The sequence below is a fragment of the Fringilla coelebs genome, assembly GCF_963513975.1.
Source record: "Fringilla coelebs genome assembly, chromosome: 5".
NCBI classification, from domain to species: Eukaryota; Metazoa; Chordata; class Aves; order Passeriformes; family Fringillidae; genus Fringilla; species Fringilla coelebs.
In genome coordinates, this window is record NC_140033.1 from 15,570,590 (window position 1) to 15,593,143 (window position 22,554).

The 22,554-nt window shown below is 41.3% G+C and overlaps 1 protein-coding gene across 1 annotated transcript in view; it reads left to right on the forward strand.

Moving 5' to 3' along the window:
• Nucleotides 1-22,554, forward strand: part of GRAMD4 (GRAM domain containing 4) — a 75,204-nt gene that overhangs the window by 22,342 nt on the left and 30,308 nt on the right. Inside the window, exons 2-3 of the mRNA XM_084206224.1 lie at nt 1,364-1,574; nt 9,799-9,919. Of these exons, the coding sequence (XP_084062350.1) occupies nt 1,364-1,574; nt 9,799-9,919 (332 nt within the window). The remainder of the gene's footprint in view (nt 1-1,363; nt 1,575-9,798; nt 9,920-22,554) is intronic.

Here is a 22,554-nt window from a genome sequence, read left to right on the forward strand (position 1 = left end):
CAGAGGTGCAAACTAAGACATACTTGAAGGGAATGATCTAGTTTGAGCTTGGTGTGAATAGTCAATGCCCAAGTGTTAGGGTAAGTGGAGAATCCATAGGGAAAGTTGAAGAGCTCTGTTGAAAAGAGGTTTGTCCTAGGAGGTGAGAATTGCCTTAAGTACAAAGACTATGGTAGTAAAAGGTTTTTCTATTTTGCTCTTTATTTTTACTCCTTAAGAAACACGTCTGAATTTACCTTTGTACTTCCATCTCACACCAGTGTCTGGGATGATGTGCCATCAAGCTAACCATGACTTCTAATGAAGAGGATGGTAGTGCTGACCATAGAGGACAAAAGGGTAGTACCAGGAACAAGTGCCTCAAACAGATTTTTAAAAATCCATTTGCTAGAGCATGGCATCGTCCTCCAGATGAATATCTGTGTGCTGAGATAACTGTGGCTGTTTTGTTATAAACTGACAGAGCAGGAGCTTGCTGGAGTGACAGGATCAAGGAACTAACTGTTGGGTTTGGCTTTTTTTTTTTAAAGATGGAGCTTGGCACCTTTGGTACAGAGTGTGATTCCTTGAATGGGACCAGTTTGGCAAGTCTGGATTAAATCGGAAATGATACACTGCAGTGTCTTGAAAAGCTGCCATTACAATGAGTTTACACACAAAAATTAAGCTTTCTTCTGTTGTCTTTTAAAAAGCAAAAAGCTTCTTCTAGTATAATTTCAGGGGTATACAGGATTGTCAGTTGTGGTAATTTTAAGGATTTTGGCAGTGTGTTTGAATGTGAGTTTTGGTCTGTTTCAACTGTCTTAATTTTTCATGAAATCTTCTGCATGGATCTGTCTGTGGCTTTTTTCAGTAAACCCTTGGTACTTTCTGTTTTGTTAACCTGAGGTCATAGTGAGATATGATAGCATCCTTACTCTTTTGCTCTAGTTTGTCTGGGAATTTAAAACTTGGTTGTGAAGCTTGGTGTATTTTCCTGTCTTTGATTAGAAGTATCACAAATTGAAGAATATTGACTTACAAGCTAAACCTTTTTTTTTTTCTTTCAAATAACCTGTTAGGGGCTGACTTCCTAATCTTTCTTTGGAGTGCAGATTGTTGCTTTCTGCCTATTCTGACTTGCTTTAAAAACTGCCAGGAGAGAGGGGCCATGATAGTCTGGGAAGAAGGTAAATGATCAAATACTGCTAAGTGAACTATGCATCTGTTACACTGTGGAAAAAACTTCTGTTAAGAAGCTAAGCATGTTTTTCCTCAAGTGGCAGGAAGGCACTTGAAAGATGGGAGTAGTGAGTGATAAGAACGTGTGTATTTAGATTTATTACAAGCTTTCTAAAATACTCTTGATTTCTTGATCTTGCAGAGACTCCAACCGTCATGTTAAGGTAAAGCAGAAAAGTGCAGTGCTGAACATGCTAAAGAAGTTGGACAAAATAAGGTTCAGAGGTCACAAGAGAGATGAGTTCCTTGATTTAGCAGAGTCTCCAAATGCTTCAGACACTGAATGTGGAGATGAAATCCCGGTGAAGATACCTCGAACGTCAGCTCGAGACAATGAAGAGTTGAGAGACCCTGTAAGTACACAAATTAGGTATCATTATGTCATTTAGTTTTCAGGCAGAAAAATAACAGAAATTACTAATTCTTTATCCTTATATTATGGTTGTAAAACTTGAAGATTGTGGGCTAGGAAGTAACTTTTCAGTAATAAGCCTTCATTTTGTGGAAAGATCGAATAATTTCTCAATATTAGAGTTCCCTGTCCCTACTTCTAATTGTAGATATTGTGAGTTGGATATGCTTGTGAATGCTCTCTGGTTTTTATTTGTTTTGTTGTATTACTAATGAACATGTGAAAGAGAAAAGGCAACTTTTCAGCCTGAGGAGCTCAGATCTGCTCAAATGACACTGTCCAGGGATCTAATCCAGTCTAATCCAAGGATTAGATTTCTGGTTGCTTCATTAGTGTTAGAGGGTCACAGCAGCTCCCTCTCTGCTGCAGTGCTGTAACCAGTGGTGCTTCCGTGCAATTGGAGCTGGTTTAAACCTGTGAAGGCAGTGCTAAAACGTTTTGGTGCTTATGAGCAGGAATGCCAAAGCACACCTACCTTTTTCAAAGACATTGCTTCAGGAAAAGTTAAATAGTTGTTAAAAAAGTAAAATAAAATCCTTCTTTAAGTGTTAAAAAATGGTTGTGGATCCATGAGCTTGGAGTGCTACTGTATTCGTTTAGATTTGTCTATATAATTGTATTGTGGAAGTGACTTGGAATTCAGAACTTCTATCACCCTATGAAAACTTGCTGTGCAGTTTTTATCCCCAAAATGTAATCAGACTGTTGTCTGAAGGCTCATTTCTAGGAGCTCGGGGCTTGCTCACAGGAAGCTGCAAACTAAAAGCTTTTAAACTGTATATGCCTATGCATCTCCTTTGGGGTTGGCAGCTTGTATCTAGTTCTGTAGCTAGTAGCTTTATTAAATTTAACTGGCTTTCATGGTCCTACATACTGCTTACAGAGAGCTTTTTTGCCAGAATGTTTTTCCTATGATCATGGAACAAACAGGTGGTAATGACAGAGCATGTTTTGGTCACAAAAAGTCTGTTATATGTAAATCCTCAAGCTTCTCAGACAAGGAAGTCTGTTAAATGCTATTCTTTTGCTCTTGTTCTACTGAAGACATTTGTCGTTTGTTAAGATGTAAGTATTGTGCATACTGGGACTAATCTCTGATGCTGTCCTTCCAGCATGGTATTTTGTGAATTTTTTATAGGTAAATACTGTCTTATTTTCATTAAACTTCAGGCTTTATGTTTGGTGTTGGTGTGTATATGCCTTTTGTACTTAATCAGAAGTATCTGGATGGCAGAGCTAGAGGCTACAGAAAGATCTGTCTTAAACTTTAGGTACCATTTTCTGTATTTCTTCAGTGGAATAGTAGCTCCTGGGTGGTATGGAGGGTAGCTGAGGGCACAGCAAGGTAAACTTGTTGTTTTGAGTAGTAATAAAGTCTTAACAGCTGCACATCTGCAGTGAGGGTCTGTTTTCTCAAAATACTGACCTCTGTGTGCTGAGAAGGGAACTTGGAGAAGCATTTTCTTTCTGGCTGATTGCATCCTGCACTAGGCTGTTGTGATTTAAGTCCTTGGATACAGTTGAGGGCAGCTGTTTAAAACCAGGGAGAAAGAAAGAGAGGAAATCAGAAATGGCATCAAACTTGTTTTGCTCCGCTCCTGATGTTTGGGAGCTCCAAAGCCAGGGTGATGCTGGAGCAGCCTAAGAGCAGTGGCTGTGTTACAGATATGAGCAAAATAAGCAAATTGGTATGAGGAGAAAGGTCTGATGTGTAAGGGATAAATTTCAGATGGGAATTTTGAGAGATTAACAGTTGGCCCTCACAGGCATCTGTGCACTCAGCTCTGCTGCCCATCCCTCAATTCAAGGGAGAAGAAATAATCCCCTGTGCTGTAGAGGTGCCAAGAGTAAAGAAAGCAATGCTTACATATTTAAATCAATATTTAACTAGTGGTGTCTGAGGTTGTGTGAACAGTGCAATTCTGAATTATTTGTCTGTTTCTTATTGAGATTATATAGTTGAGTTGTGCCTGTGTCTAAAACTCATAACTTAAATTGCTTTTACAGGGTGTTTTTCTTTTATAGACTCTGTAAGCAACTTAGTATTATACTATACACTGATCACGGGAAAATCAAGTCTTATTGGTTTCTTCCTGTTTAATACCTTTGGGAAACGGTTGAAAGCACACAAAAACCAATGCAAGTCTTCTGTGTAAATGGAAGTTAGGCTACATGTCTTCGTGTCTTTTCAGATAGATGTGAGCTGTACTGTGCTTCCACTTCTGTTCCTTCATTTTTTCTATTGAAATCTGGGTATAGAACTCAGGGTCTTGAAAGAGCAAGGTTGATGGCTTGGAACTGAACATAGGCACCCAAAATTAGGGTCCTAGTCCCCTTATCTGCATCTGCACTGTCAGCCATTCCCTAGACAAAGACTTCATCTCTGCCCCTCTCTGCTTCCCTCTCCCTGCCCCTGTCTGGTGTATTAATCATTATGGAGGCATTAAGGAAAGATCTCTGTCTATGAATGAAGAACCCTTCTGTGCTTCATGGGCTTACAGTGCTCTGAAAAATGTGCCTCTTCTTTAGGTATGTGGCTGAACTTGACAAACAAGTGCAAAAGTTTGATACAAATGGAGGTTGCAGAGTAAAAAGCCTTGTCATAAAAGCTTGATTGCAGAGCCCTGACCATCTGCCAGGAGGAGCATCATCCTCTGTTGCGCTTCTTGCAAATGAAGTGAATGCTCAGTCCCAGGCCACAGATTGCTCAGTGGCACTTAGTCCCAACGCTTCACATGCCTTACTGAAGTCACACATGTAAAATTCATACCCTGTGAAAAGGCTGGCCCAGAAAGGATGGCCAGATAAGGCCATTTCCTATTCTTTATCTTTAAACTGAGCTTTACCTATTTAGGTCAATAACAAACATCCTAACCTGTGTTTGGGTAAAGCACCCAGCTAGCTCCTGGTTCGAGGACTCTGGAGCTGGAAGGATTTATATTTTCCTTTGAATTCTCAGTGGTTTCTGAGAGTTTTTGTTCAAAAGGTGTCTTTATTTCAACTAGCTTGGATTCAGCTTACAGGCTGGCTGCTTGCTTGTGTGGGTTTCCCCCTCCCATGTAGGTGCCCTAGCTACCAGCTATGCCTTGAATAGGAGGTACTTTCTTAGGTCCCTGTGGGTGTTTGGACGCTGTGATCAGATCATTGCCAAGACAGAAGTACTGCTTAACAAATTTAACTCTGCTAAGCATCTCTTTCAATTCCTGAATGGCTTCCTAGATGTCTTCCTTCATTCTCTCTTTTCCATAGCTGGTTGTTTGGTTTTTTTTGAGGCAGGGGTATTAGACACTCCACGCAGCACTGCTCTTTCTACATTGTTTTGTAAAATCACCACAACTGCAGAATAGGTAGAGGGAGGAACCTGGTCCATTCCAAATCAATTAGCGTGTGATTTATTGTGACATTAGAAACTGAGGCAATGTTGCTTGCTCAGTAATTAAAGTCCCCTTTATTCAGTACTACCCTTCCTGTTTGTACAGAAGGGGAGACAAGATCCAGTTCTGCATGCAGGTGTGTGAATGAACGTGTTGCAGACAGATCACATCCCCCTCACAGAGCAGAGAAAGAACAAACTGTGTTTAAACCTGTAGAGGCTGGCACTAACCTGGCAGTGAGAATTACTAGTAAAGCTCTCTTGTATCTGGCATATTGTACTGAAAGCAGCCTAATCTACTTATGCAAGTTCCCTGCCAGTGTGCTAGGATTAAATCTGAGTTATTGTGGTACAGAAAACATTACTTTAATTGCTCTTGCAGTATAGCTTGGTTTTCCCTGACACATGTCAATTAAAACCTCAAATGCTGCTCTGTTGGTCATCTCATTTACAGTGATTGGAATGTATAAAGCATGATGCAAACATTGCAGTTAAGAAGGTAAAGTCTCTAAACCTGGCTAGCACTAGATTTTAAAAAATTTATGTAGAATATAGCTGTGGTTTAGGAGCATGCCAGTATGGGGATGCTTCCATGAATAGCTACTAAGGATTAACTATTCATGCAGATGCTTTCATTCTTAAGCAATGTTGTTGAGTTTTTCCTTTTCTTACAGCAGGTAATTGCAGCATTCATACACCTTTCATAATTTGAAGTAAGAAAATGCACATGAAATGTCAGATGAAAAGCTCAGGAGGCTAGAACTTCACGAGACAAGCTGTGTAGTTTGTTGTATTGCTGAAGACTTCCCCCCTCCTCTTTTTTCCTCAAATGAATGCAAATTAAAAATTTCTATTTTAAACTACCTCTTCCCTGTGTTGTGTCCCAGCCACTTTCTGGGCTCTGAGGAGTGACTTGAGTGGATGATTCCTCCCCTGGCACTGGTGTGTTGTGTCCTCACTGCTCCCCATCCTTTGTGTTTGAGAACTGCTCCTCTCCAAGTTAGTGACAAACTTGGAAATTAGACCTTTTGTGAGATATTCCTAGGCAAAAATTGTCCACATGCATATGATGTTGTGGAAGGAAATTAGAAGCATAGAGTTGGGCAGTTGTGTTTCTGTGTGGTACTGAAGAGGTGCTGTGCTGCAGGTGGAGAGGACAGATCCACATCTGCTTAGCTGGGAAGTGACTGGGACCCTCTCTGTGGCTGTTCAGCAGCAGTGGCAGCGCACAAACAAAACCCCAGGGCTCGCAGGATGGAGGGATTTTGGAGAGGGAGGGCAGAGAAGTCTTGGGTTGGGAAGTGCTGCTATGAAAAGCCTGAACTGCAGATAGCTTGAAAAACGCATTTGTGGGGAGACGGGGGTTTTGGGTCTGGAGCTGGATGTGGCTTGGACCCTGAGCTCTGGCAGTGGGTTACAGGGTTCCTTTAACTCCTCTGTCTCTGTGTTCACCTCGGGCATTTCTCTGTCTTCCTAGGCACTGCCAGGTGCCTCTTGCCCGTGGTCTTGGCTAAGTAATCATGATTGCCAGCCTTTTAAGAGGGCTCCTGTGTCAAATGCTGTCAAAGCTAGAGAGGCTCTAGAAGGAAAAGCAGAAATCTGTGGAAGCCTTCAAGGCTTTTACTGTGAGTCAGAAACTAGAAAGGACATCTGTACAGTGCAGTGTAGGTAATCCAGCCTGAGTCCTAGTGCTGTCCTACAGAGGCAGCAGAGAGGAGAAACCTTTACTCAGATAAAACTGGAATTAATGCAAGGCTTTTGTTAACTTGTGAGTTGAAGCAGATATGCTAGCTTCACACAAAGGGAATTTTTTGAATTCAGAGGCAGGCAGTTGACATTCAGCAAATGTAGAGACCTTACTTCTTGTTTTCTTAGTTGTGTTGGTGTGGAGAAAAGCTTCGGTGACAGAGACATTTGCTTAAATGTTTCCCATATCACTGTCCAGGGCGTCCTCAGTTTCTCTGAGTGTCTTTAAATGGTACTCATAAAGCATGGTGATGTTAATTTTGGAAATTGAGTGCACCACCAAACTTGTGTCACTGTGTATCTTAATAAACCATTTTACTATTACATGTTAATTACATTATCTTGCTCCTAGCATTCTAGTGAGGAGCCTTATGTTTTAACTCAGTGGATTTTCCTTCTCCTCTCTTAAGTTAGAAGGTAACTTTAACCTTTTGTAGCTAGTTTAAAGATGTGTACCTTCTTATTTTTAACCCATCTGTGGATGTCAGGCTGCTTGGATCCAATGCTTTAGGAGATAAACATATTTGGAAACTCTAAGAATGCCTCATGTTAACTGGGGTCACTCTCCCCAGTGCTCCACACCTCTTGCTCTTTCCTTTTTCCTTAGAGGCACAGTTAAGGCATCCTGGGCTTTAATTATTGGTTCAGCAGCTCTGAAGAAGCAAAAGCAGAGCTGGTTCTCTAGGCAGATTTCTGAAATGTAGCACATCTTTGGGTAAAATATATTGAGTACCTTCAATGAGAATGAAAACTTGAATATGCTTAGGTACTTGCCAGCCCTTTACTTTTTCCTGTCCTCATTCACCTGGGGTGGGGGCCAGCTGCTGTCTAAGCATGGGGCTGATGCCCAGAGTTCAGGCACATTTCTTTGGAGTACAGCAGCTTGCTCTTTGTCCTGTATGTGATTTTATTTATTTATCAATAAAATATTTAAGCAGTGGCACTGTTTCTTTAGACAGCTCCATGTGAAATCCTGTGTGCTGGGAGCAGAGATTGTCCCTATGTGCTAGTTGTGGGTGCACAGAAAGCCATGCATTAACACCTGGGCAGCAGTCTGAATTTTAATAACACTTCCCTTGTGCCTGCACATGGAGTGTGTTGTAAGGGTGCTGCTTTTCAGCTTCAGCCACACCATCCTCCTTGGGGCTCTCCAAATGTCTGGCAAGTGATAGCACTAAATCTTGCAGCGTAAATAAATACAGCCCAGCTCTGTAGATAAGAGATCAACACAGAGGTTAATTTGCATCCTGTGCTCATCTGAAAAGAGTCTCTGATAATCTTCTGCAGAGGCTGGAGCAGTTGCAAATGGCATCTCTCAGTGCACCTCCGTGGCTGAATGCAGGAGTGATGGGAGATGTGGGCATGGCGAGGAGGGTGCTGTGCTGCAGCTCCCGGGGTGAGGACTGCCCCGGGCTCTGTCCCTCTCTGCTCTGGTGTGATTCCTGCCAGCTCCAAAATGGGAAGTGGCCCAAGGCTGCTGCTGAGCTAACAGCCTCTGCTCCTGCTCAGGGCCAGCAGCGCTGACAGAGGGCTGTGTGGGTGGGTGCTGCTTAGGGACTGGAAATAGCATCTCTGCTAGGCACTGTGTCGTGCCAGCCCAGGTGGGGAGTTGGTGCTAGGTAAATGCTGGGCTGTAACTGCCTACAGATTGCTGATATGCCTGTACAGACTAATTCTGAGGCTTAAACTCAGGATCTGTTCTTAAACTCAGTTTCTGTGCAAACAAGAAAACAGATGTTTAATATGTTTAATATGTTTAATTTCCACACTGTTTTATCTTGAAAGTGCAAATCAATCCCAACTGTGAAAGTATTTTGCTATCAGTAAGCTTTCTGTACATCTTTCCTAAAATACAGAAAATAATTTAATATCTTCTGTAGATTACTTGGATTTATATATGTATGTAATTTAAGCTGTGATGGTTAAATGCATGGAAGCTGGTGTTTGAAAGGAATACAGTTCCTGTATGTTTTCAGGGTTCAAACAAGGAAGGGGGAATAGTCAGAATACGTAAATAAATTCCTTTTTGTCTCGAGATCATTTTTGAGATGTAGGCTCCTGTAATCTTTCCCTTTGGTTTTGAGTATAAGCTGCTAGAGAAACTCCTGCAATTCTCATTGACAGATTTTTCATACCTGGTGTGGACTGTACACAAGCACTGAGCAGCCATTACCCAGGAGATGCCCTCAGCCACCCTTTTCCCTGCTGTCTGAAAATGCCCACTTTATGAGAGAAAGAAGGCATCTCCTGCCTTCTGCTCTGTGGGCTTGGGGTTTTTCTGTGTTTAATTCATGGAGGTGGTGGTTGTCAGTGGTCTCACTAACTAATCAAATTGCTTTTTAATTCCTGCTTTCTGCAGGAATTTCAGTATTCTGCTGAGTTCATTCAAGGGGTGCTGGTAAATCTGTTGAGGCACGCAATATTCTGATTTCCCACTCTCCTAGCCTGCCAGGGTGAGCTCCTGGGCACCAACAGCATCCTTCTGCAGTAACTGAGAGAATTACTGTTGTGGGGGAGTTGGGAACCCCTTCCTTGCTGAGAGACTGTGATCTTGAAAATTACACATTCCATAGATGGATATTAAATATACAATATGTGTTTCCCAGTAGCTCAGTAATTATCTAGAAAAGTATTACTTTTGCTGGCTTCACAATTTTATGTTAAGTTTATGTTTAAGTTAAGTGTGTAGCATTGACCATTCATTCTATGGGAAGAGGAGAGGGGTAGTATAAATAATGGCTTTTCAGCCAGCAGAGAAGGGATTAAATGATGATGCAGTAAAACTGGTGAGGATGGTGGTGGGAAATACTTGTTTTCTGTGCCTTCCCAAGGTTTGCAGAAATGTGTTCTGTAAACTCACATTTGATTAGCTTTCATCCCCTTATTTTGGTAATCTGATGCTGAAAGAGGCATGTAGAGTTGTTGATCTTGCATGTTTCTCACATGCTTCTTTCTTTACTGCCTGGAAGTCAGTTGATGTATTTAAATGACACGGCAAAACAAAAAAATCCTTCTGAACTTTCAGTATGTTCTGGCTTTCTTATAGGCTGGTCCAGGGACCGTCATCATGGCTTCAGGAGTCCAGGATTTTAACAGAACAGAGTCTGACAGACTGAATGAGATCAAAGGTCACCTGGAAATAGCCTTACTGGAAAAACACTTTTTACGTAAGTATAAAACACTCTGTGGAGAGGAACAGTTTAGGCCTTCTGAAGTAAGGTTTCTCTAGCTGTAGGAGCTGGCATCAGAATTTTGAGGTGTGCAGATAGTACATGGGTTTATGGTTCCCTAAGAAGAACTTAAAAGCATTCCCAGGGTTTCTGGGTCACTTGGGTATTTTTTTCCTCATTGCATTCCTCACAACATACTCACTGTGTGACAGAAGCTGTGTAGTTGAAGTCTTGATGTTGACATTTGCAGGTTGTCTTAGAACTAAGTCAACCTTAATGTGCCTGCAATCGGTGTTTTCCTTTCTAGTAGCAATTACTAAGAAGACATTTATGAAGGGGAGACCAGTTCATTTTTGTGGCAAAATAATGCACCTTAAAGCACATGTCTTTTAACATTATGTGTATTATTGGTAAGTGGTGTAAGAAATACAGAGAAGAGTGTCTAGAGATTTAAAGTGCTGTTTTTTTTGGGTTTATGCTTGTATATGTGTACATATGTGTGTATAATGAGAAAAAGTTGTCGTTCATGGCTAGAGGCAGCTGCAAGATTTTGGGGGTTTTATCTCAGCAAGTCTGAACTGTTGATTTTTAAGACAGGATAGTTAACAACAGAAAAACAGAAAACAAAAAACTTTATACAAGTAGAGATCTCTGTAATAAACTAATGAGAATTCTTGCTCAGTTGCTTCCTAAAATGGCCATTTTAATATTTGGTTTTGAACTTCAGAGTATGGGGGTTGTTTTTATGTGTTCAAAGCTTGTCAGATATTTTTTAAGGAGTAGAAAAAACAAGACTATAGATTCTTTTCAATTTCTAGGCTATAATCCAATGGCAAGACTTTGGTTTTTATCTTCGGCATGTTCTCAAGGATTTGTCATTAATTTTCTGTGACTTGTTTTTTACTTGGTGATATTTCTTTGATATGTTTTCCCCCCAGGCTGATAAAGGAGACTGGGCAGGAATTCATAACGAGCTGCTGTCAACTTCCACCGATACCTGGAAAGAGGTATCATGGTTGGAATGTCAGGCAAAAACTGAAAGATCTCTTTGACTTGCCTTGTTAGTTTCAGTGATTTACTTGAATTTTATTGAACTATTTGGTACAGAGTTCCCATGTACTCCTTCCATCCCCAAAGATACATTCCTTAAGCTCCTGTCACACAGCTGTTTTTTAGGCTAGGTTGGACATATGTGATTTCTCCATGCAATCTAATGTGCATCAGAAAGAGCAGGACTTAGCAGAACTGATTTCTGATTTGAAGTGGGATGTGCTTTTTGATGTAAAAACATGGTAGAGCTCCCAGGCACTTCATGGCCGGTGAATTCATTCTCCTTTGTAGTATGTTCTTACAGTAACTAAATGGGTCACTCGGGTTTGTGAATATTGGTAGTCTTCAGGTTCCTGCTGTAATTTGAAAACCTTCTGATCAACTGTTACTTGTAGCTGAATCATTTTTCCTTTGTGCAGACCTTTGTAGTGAACTCCAAGGTGAAGGATAAGGAGGATAAAGTTTATCCCTTTGTGTAAACTTTGAGCAGAGGTTTGGGGGTTCAGGCCAGTGGGGTGGTTCAGCTGGGTGCCTTGAGTCAGCCAGGGGTTCTCCAGCCCTCACCTCTTCACCAGAGCCTGATGTTAGCTGTAGCTGAAAGAACAGTGTTGTACTGACAAATTGGTTGTAACTCTGTACATAAAAACAAGAGTAAAAGTCATAAACTGGTTGAGAAATAAGTAAAATAAAGCTTATCCCTTATTTGGCCACTTTCCATTCAAAATTTTGGGATGAAATAGGTCACCATGTTTATCAGTTGGAGTGAAGTAGGAGTTCAGCTTTTGTGTATGGCTCCTGAGTTCTTACTTTTCCTTTTTCCTTCTCTTTTGAGTTTGGAATTTTTGATACTAGAAATGCTTTGTTATTGTTTTCTTCCCAAAAGTGAAACTAATGATCTGCAGAAAAACATTCTTGAAATGTGCAGTTGGTTCACTTCAGTTTGCCCTTGGAAGAAAGCCTGGCCATTACTTTTTTAAAATCCTATTGCTGCAGTAGGTATTTTTAGGAAGGCTAGCTGCTCTGCAGTATCTCCATCCTATTTTTAATTATGGAATCCCTTAAGGACACTTTGCTATGATTGTGGTTTTGCATAAACTGTTTGCCATGTCCACACACTCCACTTCCTCCAGCTGGGCATGCAAAAATCAAAGCAATTGCTAGTTAGTGAGGGAAATATCTAAAGTTTAATGCATTTGCTTTTTAAGGTGCTGTGATTCTACTTATTATCAGCTTGATTCTGACTTTTTTTTGGTCTCTTCTATACTTTTATTTGTATTGGTGTCATCAGCCAGGAGGTTTAAGGAGGAGAGATTTCCTCTCAGCTCTACACATACATTACACAGCTGCAGGTCAGTGTGGGTCTGTAATTTGAGGTGCCTGGCTGAAGTTTTTCTCTAAACTCCATTCAGCTGTTAGTAGGCACAAGCAATGGGTGCAGTTTGGCTGAGTAGTACATTCTGAGTGAAACACATCCCAAACCTAACTGCAGCCTCTACAAGCTGCAGGGGAAATCCAGAGCGAGTAGGTATGGAGACAAGCTGTTGTCTCTGAGGGGGAAATATCTGCATCTGAGATGCCAGATGAATGGCTTCTTTAGCAAAGAGGTGATCTAAACACCCAGAGATGTGAAGATGGAGAGGAATTGCTTAGCATGTGCAGAGCTGTAAATGCAAATCAAATGTGTCTGGAAATGCAAGGGATTTAAGCTGTGGATTGACAGGAGGGTGAGTTGACAGGAGGTGGAGAATGGGATCTTGGATAATGTCTTAAGGAAGGGGGAGGGATCATCTGATTCTCCCAGCTAAAGGGGCTAAAGTTGCTTTTCCTGTCTGTGTGGAATGGTCTTAATCTCTTTGATCTAAAGGCTCATTCTGAGCCTTATTATAGGAATGCTGAAAATGTGCCTGTTGGGTTTGTGGTATTGGTGTGGGTTCCTTCAGAAAAAGTCTTGGAACACCAGCTGAATGAAGAGTGCAAAGGGCTTAGTCTGCTGGAGTTTCCAGTGCATGTGGTTGGAAAAAGCTTTGTCTTGGAGCTGGGACAATCAGAATAATTTATTTCTAAAGGACTTCCTGTCATTATAACCTAGTTTTTAATACAAGTGATCACTGCCTTGGGCTAGTTGACGGCTCAGTTTCGGAAGGCAACTACTGACCCAGGGCAGTTTGATATGCTAAGCTTAGTAGTGATTTTAGTGTTTCCATTTCAAAACCTGGTTGTATCTTAATAAAAAATGAAATTGTACTTGCTGCTGTTGCATTTGAAAGACAAAACATCCAACAAAACAATCTTTCTGCTTTTGCACCTTTTTCTGTTTGAGGTAAACGCCTTGCTTCCTGTTACTTCCTGTACCTGCTTGTAGAGGGCAGTTTTGGAGATATCAGTGCTCTTGTCCTGGTGCCACAAGGTGCTTTGTGAGCACACATGCATCCTGTGGCTTACATGAAGTATTAGCTAATCCTAATTCGAGGGTGTTGAAGCCTTTTGCAATGCGGAATTCAGCAGCTCAGGAAAGAGGAGTTGGTAGCACCAGCTGAGAGTGAATAAACCAGGTGACTCTTAGAGAAGAGGGTTAGTCATGAACTGGTGAATCAAAGGAACCTCACATGAGAATGAGGAGTACTAGAAGGAAATATAATCCTCTCCCTCAAGGGTTTTTGCATTCCACACCATACAGCAGTCTGTGGCAGGAGACTTTAAGGTCTCACCAAATCAGTGGTCTCAGTCATGATGTTTATACCACAAGACAGAAGAAGTTGGGATTATGTTGCTTTCCCATTGAAATTTCTGCTCTGGCACGCTGTTCATCCTCCTGCCCTTCTGAACCATTTCTGTGACTAACTCCACAGTATTTTCTCTGGCTCACACTTTCTGTTATAAATGACCTGATGATTCTTTCTAAGTACAACCTAGAAAAATACAGACCTCATGGAAGCAGAGTTCTAGAAAACCATACATGATTCTCAGGCAGAACTGATGTGTTAGAAGGTGTCAAACCTCAGAGGCCAAGCGTGTGCTGACCAGCAAAAGACCTATGCTGCAAAGTCCAGTTCTGTGCAGAAATGCTTATACCTCCTCAAACAGTCCCAGTCATTCTATGCAACAAATAGACAATGAAGCTGCCCAATTTCCAACTGTGTCAGAATACCTTTTGTTTAATTTCTCCAGATATGAGGGTCACTCCATCTGCAGTAGCAGAGCTAGAGAAGAGCAGAAGAATAGATTCACTGCATTGGTTTTGCTGTTTTCTTACTGACTTAGCAGCCTGTAATCTGAACCTTAGGTTCAGAAGTTTTGAAGCAGAATCTTGAGCTGATTTGAGCTGATTTACATAGCAGGTGGAGACCCTGGCAAGAGAATAAGGAGCTGCTGTGTTTATCTGAGAGACCCAAATACCAGCTGTGGGCCATAATAGCCATTCCTTGCTGCATGGCCAGCCCTTGGCCAAGTGATCCTGATGCTGCACCATGGGCAGCATCTCTGAAATAGAGTGTGCTGATGCTGGTGAGTGCTGAGGGTGCTATGGCACTGGAGCTTACCTTGGGTTTCTCACATCATTTACTCCTTCCTCTAAACTTCTTTCTTTCAGTTTAAAATCTTGGACTCCTTAGCACTAAATATGTGTCCCTGGGAGATATACATGTCTCTCTTGAGATTGTCGAGTTCCTCTGATGAAGACTGGTTTGCCTGTGGTGACTTTTTGGAAATCTTTAATGTTTATCCTGGGCATCCAGAAGATGGCTCAGTAAAAAGATGTGAGTCCAGGCTTTGCTATAGTGCTGTCTCTTTACTAGAGCTGCTCCCATTTGCTTCCTAACAAATTTTAAAGTTTTTCAAGGTCTGACTTCTGACTGGGAGACTTCTCAAAAACTGCAGAAAGTTTCTTAAGACGTTTAGGAAAGATTTTGCTTATACCCAAAGATACTCAATGTGTATATTGAGTTCTCATACTCAGTGTGTATGTTGAGTTCATTTCTAACCTTCCTGGGGGGGGAAGAAAAACCTCCAAAACTCCGACTTAATTTTCCTGGAAACGCTGTTGGAGGATGCAGTTGTGAGCAGTGTAGAGCTTGTTTGGGGGTCAGGAGGCCTCAATACAGGCTAGTGAGCATTCACATCTCCATTTCTCATCTTCAATGACTCTGCTCTGACTGGTGGAAGAGGCAGATTGGGCTTTTGCTCGCTCTCAACTTGGCTTCCAAGAGCATGAGGTTCCTGAGACCAGGGGAGAGGGAAAGGATGTGGCTGCATCCCAGTACAGCAGCAGGCTGGAGTCTGGGCTGATCCTTGGTCTGAGCCTGGCTTGTGCAGCCTGCCCTTGTCATTGTACAAAGCATGCACTGGGTGATGTAGGTGATGGTGCTGTACGTGAAGATGCCCACATGCTGCAGGGTCTTGTATTGTCACACTGCCTTTTCATGAGACTGATGGACCACAAAAAATGCAGCACAGTGCTCAGAGGGATGTATTGTTCGAGCTGCTGTGGAGCCTTGAGCAGATCCCACCTACACACAGTGTTATGTGCGTGGGCTGTGCCTGCTTCTGCCTTTTTTTGTGTGTGTGCTCAGCTTGGCTTGGTTAATTGCAGAGATGGTGTGAAAACCCAGGCAGGGCAATGGTCAGCACTGTTGTGCCTCTCCCTTTTGTGTAACTGGGACAGAGATTTTGGGAGCTCCATGTGGAACCTGCATTTCCCTGCTCAGCTTAGTAACACAAAAGCCTTGGAAGAGCCTGCTGCTATTCCTAAGCCAGACGTTATTTCAACATTTATAGACTGTTTCACTTCTGCCAAAACCACAGAGTGAAAACCATCCCTGCAATAATGACAACATTTTTGCAGCTCTGTTTATTTTAGGTGGGTTTTGCAACGCTTCTGGCACTTTTATTCTCTGAAATTTCTGAAAATTCATAGAGGAGCAGTATTTTTCATTGCTTTTAAGCTGAACTTTTAAGTGTATCTAGCAATACAAAACTTTCCACTTAATGTTTTGAGAAGGGGGTCTGTTTCAGTAAGCTATATTTTCAGGAAGTGTAGTTGAAAATCCTTCTGTAATGAAGGGGAAATGATCCAGGTCTGTGTCTATTGCAACATTAAATGCATTAAAAAATGCACTGAAAGCATTAAATGTAAATGTAACGTTACTAATTGGTAGTTAGCATAATGATTTTGTACAAACCTTAGCAATGGCATCTCAGTTCTTTCTAACCTCACCCACTCCAACTAGGACATAACAGGAATGGTGAGAGAGGAGGCTGGAACAGCTTGCACAGAGGAAGAAGACTTTATCAAATATGATGTGTTTTGTAAATCAGTCTTCCTCATCACATGAAAGATCACTTTATATGAAACTCTTGCTGTTCAGGTGAGGAGAAGAGTACCAGGGAATATTAACTGGCTGAGAGAGGATGATGGTTCAGACTCTGCCTTCCCTCCACTGTCTCTGGATTGGAGTTGGCTTATTTCATATCAGCAGAGCAGGAGCCCTGTCAGCACACTGCTCCCTGTGCTGTAGGCATATGCAAAGAGGCTCAAAAACTGGTCCTCTGCAGCTCTGCTCAGTGTAAATACTGGGGCAGGAGCTCTGTCTTTGGAAGAGCAAAGGGAAGCACAAAGGAATGATGAAAACAAAACAAAGCAAAAAGCGATTGTTGAGCTGCCAAACTGTCTTAAAGTTTTTAAAGGGAAATTGGCATGACGGGTTCTGAAAATGACAGGTCACTTCTTTGTTGTGATGTGTGCAGACTTAGCTGGAGAAAGGTGATATTGAAAATGTGGGGTTTCTATTTATCTGTTTCACTTCTCCACTCTACCAAAATGCCTATATAAAATGGACAGAGAGGAGGGAAGGATATGCACTCAGTAAAGATACTTAATCTTTAATGATTCTGTCTGCCTTTTGGCTTTTTATGACACCAATATTCCTATTCGAAAATCTTATTTTGCTGTATGAAAGATTCATGCAAACAAGCAAGAGGCCTGACCACAAGGGAGAGCCATTAAATTGACAAATCAAGGTATTCAGAAATGCAAAAAAAAAAAAAAAAAAAAAAAAAAGAGTTCTTCCAGACCAGTTGTTGTTCATCTCTGGAAGAGCTATGGAGAACAAGAATACTGGTATCCATTTTGACAAAGGACATTTTTAGGCTCTTCCTTCATAAAATCCTTGGAGTAATCCTCCTAAGCAGTGAGCTTTGAGATTCCGAAGTGGGTGTAGAAGTCCAAGCATGAAAGATGGCAGGACCTTAAGAGGTGACTTAAAGAAAAAAGGACAGTTATTGAAGTGGAGCTGCCAGAGTGATGGCTTTAATAAGCACTTTGCCAAGTGCCTGGCATGCAAAGTAGAATATCTCACAGTGTCTGGGATCAAAAAGGTAATGTTTTATCTGAAATCTTTTGGGTAGATTTATGATAAGTTCTTTGGCAATCTGCATGGTTCTCAAGTCGCTGATGGAAAAAACATGCCCTAGAGAAGGAGAATCATGGATCAGAGGAACAGGTAACAAATAATGCACAGTTAAGCTCTTTCTAGTTACGGCTGTGAATTGTGACCATGTCTTCAGAGGAGTATGTAAATTCCAGAGTAAGTGTAAGCAGGAAAAAAACAGGTTAGGGAATTCCATTGCAGGTTCTTCCTCCAGCACTGCTTGTTGGTCAGACAATATTCCTTCTGTGTCCGTGCTTTATCAAAGTTGATGGAGCTGTTCCACATCTTTCACAGCACATTTGCTGCTGGTTTTAATGGTGAAGACTAAAAGCTCTTCAGTGTCTATGATGATAAAAATATCTGATGTTTTCAGACTCCTGACATTTTGTTAGCAGTGTCATATAGTGGGTTTACTTGGGACAAAGTTAACATATTAGCTTTCTGAAGGAATTGGGAGTCTGGCAAGGGTGGAAGCAGGCTGCCCTGGAGCCAGCTCCCAGTGCCTAGCTCCATCAGCACAACTGGTGAGATCCAGATTGAAAGTGTGTGGTTGGGGTTTAATGTGTTTAGTAACAATTAAATAACATACTTGAACTCTAGTAATGCTCAAAGGGTTGTAAGGAGATTTACCATGATTAACATAGATGTAGAAGGGTTATTTTTGTCCTGTTAAGTACTGGTGTTTCCCCATGTAAATATGAAAGGGTTGCACACATGCTTTTTGCTGTTTCTAGTTTTTAACTCAGATTGAATTTCTCAGATTTAACACTAGACTGAATTCAGGTAGCTAGAAACAGTCACTGGCAGTCTCTAGCTCTGCTCTGAAATAAATTTTTGGTCACTTTGTCCCAGAAGGGGATTTTGCAACATACCTGTAGGTCTGGGAAGAAATGGTATTATATAAAACAGCTACGAGGAGGCTCCCTAATCTACCTCCAATCCTGGGATTAAGGGAAACATCCGCTTTACTGCACAAGCAGTTTTGAATTAGAAATCCAACATTCTGCCACGCCTTTCTAGCCTGATGTATCATCCTTCTTTTCTAAACACTACTCACATTCTGTTCAGTCTCACCAGAACTAAATACTGAATACTAAATACTTGGGTGTTAAAGTGCTTTTTATCAGAATGTTTCTTACAGGCGAGTATTCTGAGGAGCAAACTGGAATTTTTCATTTGCTGTAGTGGCTGATGCTGTAAGATGATGCAACAAAACACTGGGTGCTACTCTTTCAGCAGTTACATGGCATCAGCTAAGCTTTTTGAAATGCTAGGTCTTTCAATTTCAGTTGTCATATCCTAAGCGTTCAGGTGCGACAGTTCCATTACACTTCATAGAGGGTAAAATGCTGTAGAAAAACTGAAATGGATAAGTTTTTTTGGTAAACTGGGAGATACATCACTGATGATGGTCTTTACTATGGGATCCATTCACAGTGCAATAAGAAATGTAATGATTACTGTCATTGAAACACCACTGTTGCCTTGTCTGAAAGACTTTTATGGCTCATTTTAAAAGAGCGGTAGCATCCAGATATTGGGCTGCTTTACTACATGAGTTGACTTTGCTAGAGAGCTTCTAAAGCATTGTTTTCAGAGTCACACGTGCTGTCAAAACCTAGAGTTACCCAGTGTGTAGGTATTTAGAGGTTGTGACTGAGTTCATAGGCTTGTCTAAGACTCAAGGGCATGGAGGTTTTTACTCTAAATTCTTTACTTCATTACATATTGTGATAAAAATCATGGCTAGCAACTATATGTATGATTTATAACTCAAATATATATGTGTGTGTGTGTGTGTGTTTGTGTGTGTATGTATGTATAAAAGTATATATTAAGCTATTACAAATTCCTGGGAACAATCAGTAGTATGGCAGCAACCAAGTATGTATATACTGTTACAGGCTACTGCAGTCTTTTCACTAATGAAGCAAACTTTCCAGTAAAACCACAGAAAATGTAATTATGATGGATTATTTATATGGACATATACAAATGTTTACATTAATACCAGTGTCCAGCTTATTGGACAGATGGACAGATGTCAGAATGGGCCAAACCATCCCTGATGTTGGAGGAAACTGTCCTGGCTGAGGGTCCAAGATCTCTTAGAAAGTTTGTGTGAAGGGTTCATCCTGTTTAGGAAAGGAAAAGTATGTGCAGCATGCAAAGTTCTTGGAGAGAGAAGTTTTGTTTCAGATAAAAATTAAGTCATATCAGACAAATAAGGAAGTGTAGGACATTACCACTTCAGCAGCCAATAGATGCTGTTAATTTCTATATTTCACCCAGAATAGCCAGCAGATGTTATGTTCTTGCATGCCAATTATTATTTTTCTAGACTGTTTTCTTTTTCCTGAAGATAAAACAGCCAATGGCAATTACCAAGTCTTACTTCCTCAGGATGTTTTCCCTGTTTTCGGACTACTTTTCACCTTTTCAGATGATAAGTTGCTGTTGTGGGTCCTTGTTTTTTTGCTTAGCAGTGGTATCTCAGGGTGTCTCAGGTTTCTAGGTACCAGGCTGTGCATTTCAGAGAGGCCAGCTACACTTCTCAACACTGCTTCTGGTTCCCAGGTCTAGTTCCCAGGCATACCAGCATTTTCCCTGTCAGTATTTCATCAGACACTTCTTTTAGTAATTTCCCCCCTGTAACCAGGTCCCCTTTATGGCTGCTCATTCACCTGAGTGTAAGCCTCCAGCAATATTTTAATGTTTCTTGCCTTGGAGGAGATAGTGAGCCATGATGGATGTGCCTGGGAAGAAAATTATGGAAACTGAATAATCTGGAACCTTGAAGCTTGATGTTTTATCATTTTGTGTGTGTGCAGAGGGGAGAGGATGTTTGAATTTTGACTGACTGAAGATGAAATCCAAGGAGCCCTCCATTTTCATCATCATGGAGGGTGCTCATCTGTAAAACTCAGTAGATAGATACCATGGTGAAATATTCTATGTATTCTTCTCAGGGGTCCGTGACCTCTGCTCTTTGTAGCCAGCTTCAGTCATTCTGCAGGAGGGCTCTTCAGGGACTGAGAAATTTGCTTTAAAAGTGTAGATCAGCTTGGCCAAATGGTAGATTATTTCAGGGGAGAGAGCAAGGAAGAACTTCCCCCCCTTCCCTTCTCTGTGGCTTCTGTTGCTTAGCAGACTTAGGAGTATTTAACTAACCGAACACGAAGGTTTTGCAGTGCCAGACCACACTGCTGCCAAAGTAGCAACAAATACTGCCTTAAGGACTTGATGAGGTGGATTTGAATTGCAGTCATGTATGGGAAGGTCAGGAAATGCTCTGAAATGTGACTCTATGACAGTCCTTAAGGATTGGATGCTGTATTTTTTTGTTTGTTTGTTTTATAGGAGTTCTGCCTCTTTCGCTGTGCCTCTTTCTGCCTCTTTCCATAAAGCATGTTTGGCACTGCTTGTCCTCTTTGGAGGACAGGAGGTACAATTTCTGCAGGTTTTGTTTTGGTTTTAGAAGTACAAGATGTAGTGCAGTCAGAACAGCTGGAATTAAGGAAGCTGGAAAATCTGACTTTCAAGGACATTGAGGTTAATTTATAATGTGTGGGTTTTTTATGTACACAAAATGCATAGTCATTTCCTCTTTAATAAAACAAAAACTGCGTAATGAAGAATTTTTTCCCTTTAATGGTCTTGAGAAGATAGCTTCTCTATCAAGCTTTGGAACTTTCTGTGATGTCTTCATGATATTGCACAAGCTCCAGTGCATGTGAAGTGCAACAGATGTTTCCCCTCAGCTGTGTGCAGGCTCTTGTTCTGGAACAAGGCAAGCCCTTGAAAGTAGGGTAAATTAATTATAAATTTAGTTTTCCTGTTGGATTTAAAATTCCTTGTGGATACGTAATTAGGAGCAGCCCCGTGTAGAAGTCTGCCCTTATATCCATATCTTTCCATTTATTTACAGGAGAGACAATACCTTCTGCACCAGTGACATTTCCCTAGCCCACCCTTGGGGATTCTTAGTTTCAGTTGCTGGAGGATACTGTGGTGGTTTCTGTGCTCCAGCTCGTCTTCCCAGGGTCACTGTCTCTCAGTGGGAGATGGCTAACAGCGCTCCTTTCTTTCGGTGGAGTTCAGTCTGTAGCCTCACAGTGGAAGCCATAGTGCTGTCCCCTTGGTTCATGTATCTCCTTCCCATCTCTCCTAATTGTGGTGCTCTGAGGCTGTGACTCTGCTGCAGGAGTGCAGGCAGTCAGCAGATGCAGTGACTGGACACCCTGCACACGCCTTCCTGCCGGGCACGGAGGATGCGCCGGCTCCTCCGGACGTCTGCACCACGGCTGCTGACCCGCTCCACAGGCAGGGTGGCTGGAGTCAGTGAGGCTCACACACCAAAATTCTCTGATTATCCAAGATTTAGAAGGCAGTACATGAGAAGAAACAAAAGACATTGTGTAACAACCCTCTGGAGGGTACAAAATGGTATTCCAGTCTTGTAAAACAATGTAAAAAGCCTGAACCTGTCGTGCTTGTAATGGTAGTGGTTTGCTATAAACTTGAAATACACCTGCTGTTCTGCTGTTGATTGTTGTGATTGAGCTTAAAAAACATACCAGAGAAAAAATGAAAAAGTAAATTTTAGTTTAAAATTCCCAATCTTATTTTTGCCATGTCTCATGTATGCCTGTCTGGGAAAAGTTGTCAGTAATAGTGACCCCATTTTAGCTCTAGAGTAAAATAAGGTCATGAACAAGGACACTGCCAGTGACAAAAAGCAAGGCTAATTAGCCACAAAAAAGCCTCATACATACTTGATACTAAGTTCTTGTGAAAAATGTTGTGAGAGTGTGTATGTGTTTATATAAGTAAATATGTGAGTATATTTATATATATAATTATTACATGGAATTTAGTAGGGCACACAATAACCTTGGAAAAGTGTAAAAATTTTAACTTAGTTTCTTGTTTCATAACTCTTTCTTAAAATTATAAGGTGCTGAGGCTCACAGAGGGACCATCTGACTTAGAGCCAGAAATTGATGGGCATGGGTTTATATGGCATCGTATAACTTCTTTTGAATTTATGGTTTTGTGTTTTCCTACCCACAGACATGAGGGAAGAATACAGATACTTTTTTTGGTTTTGTTTGTTTTTTTTTGTTGTGACCTCTGGATTTAGCAATAGACAGCCTT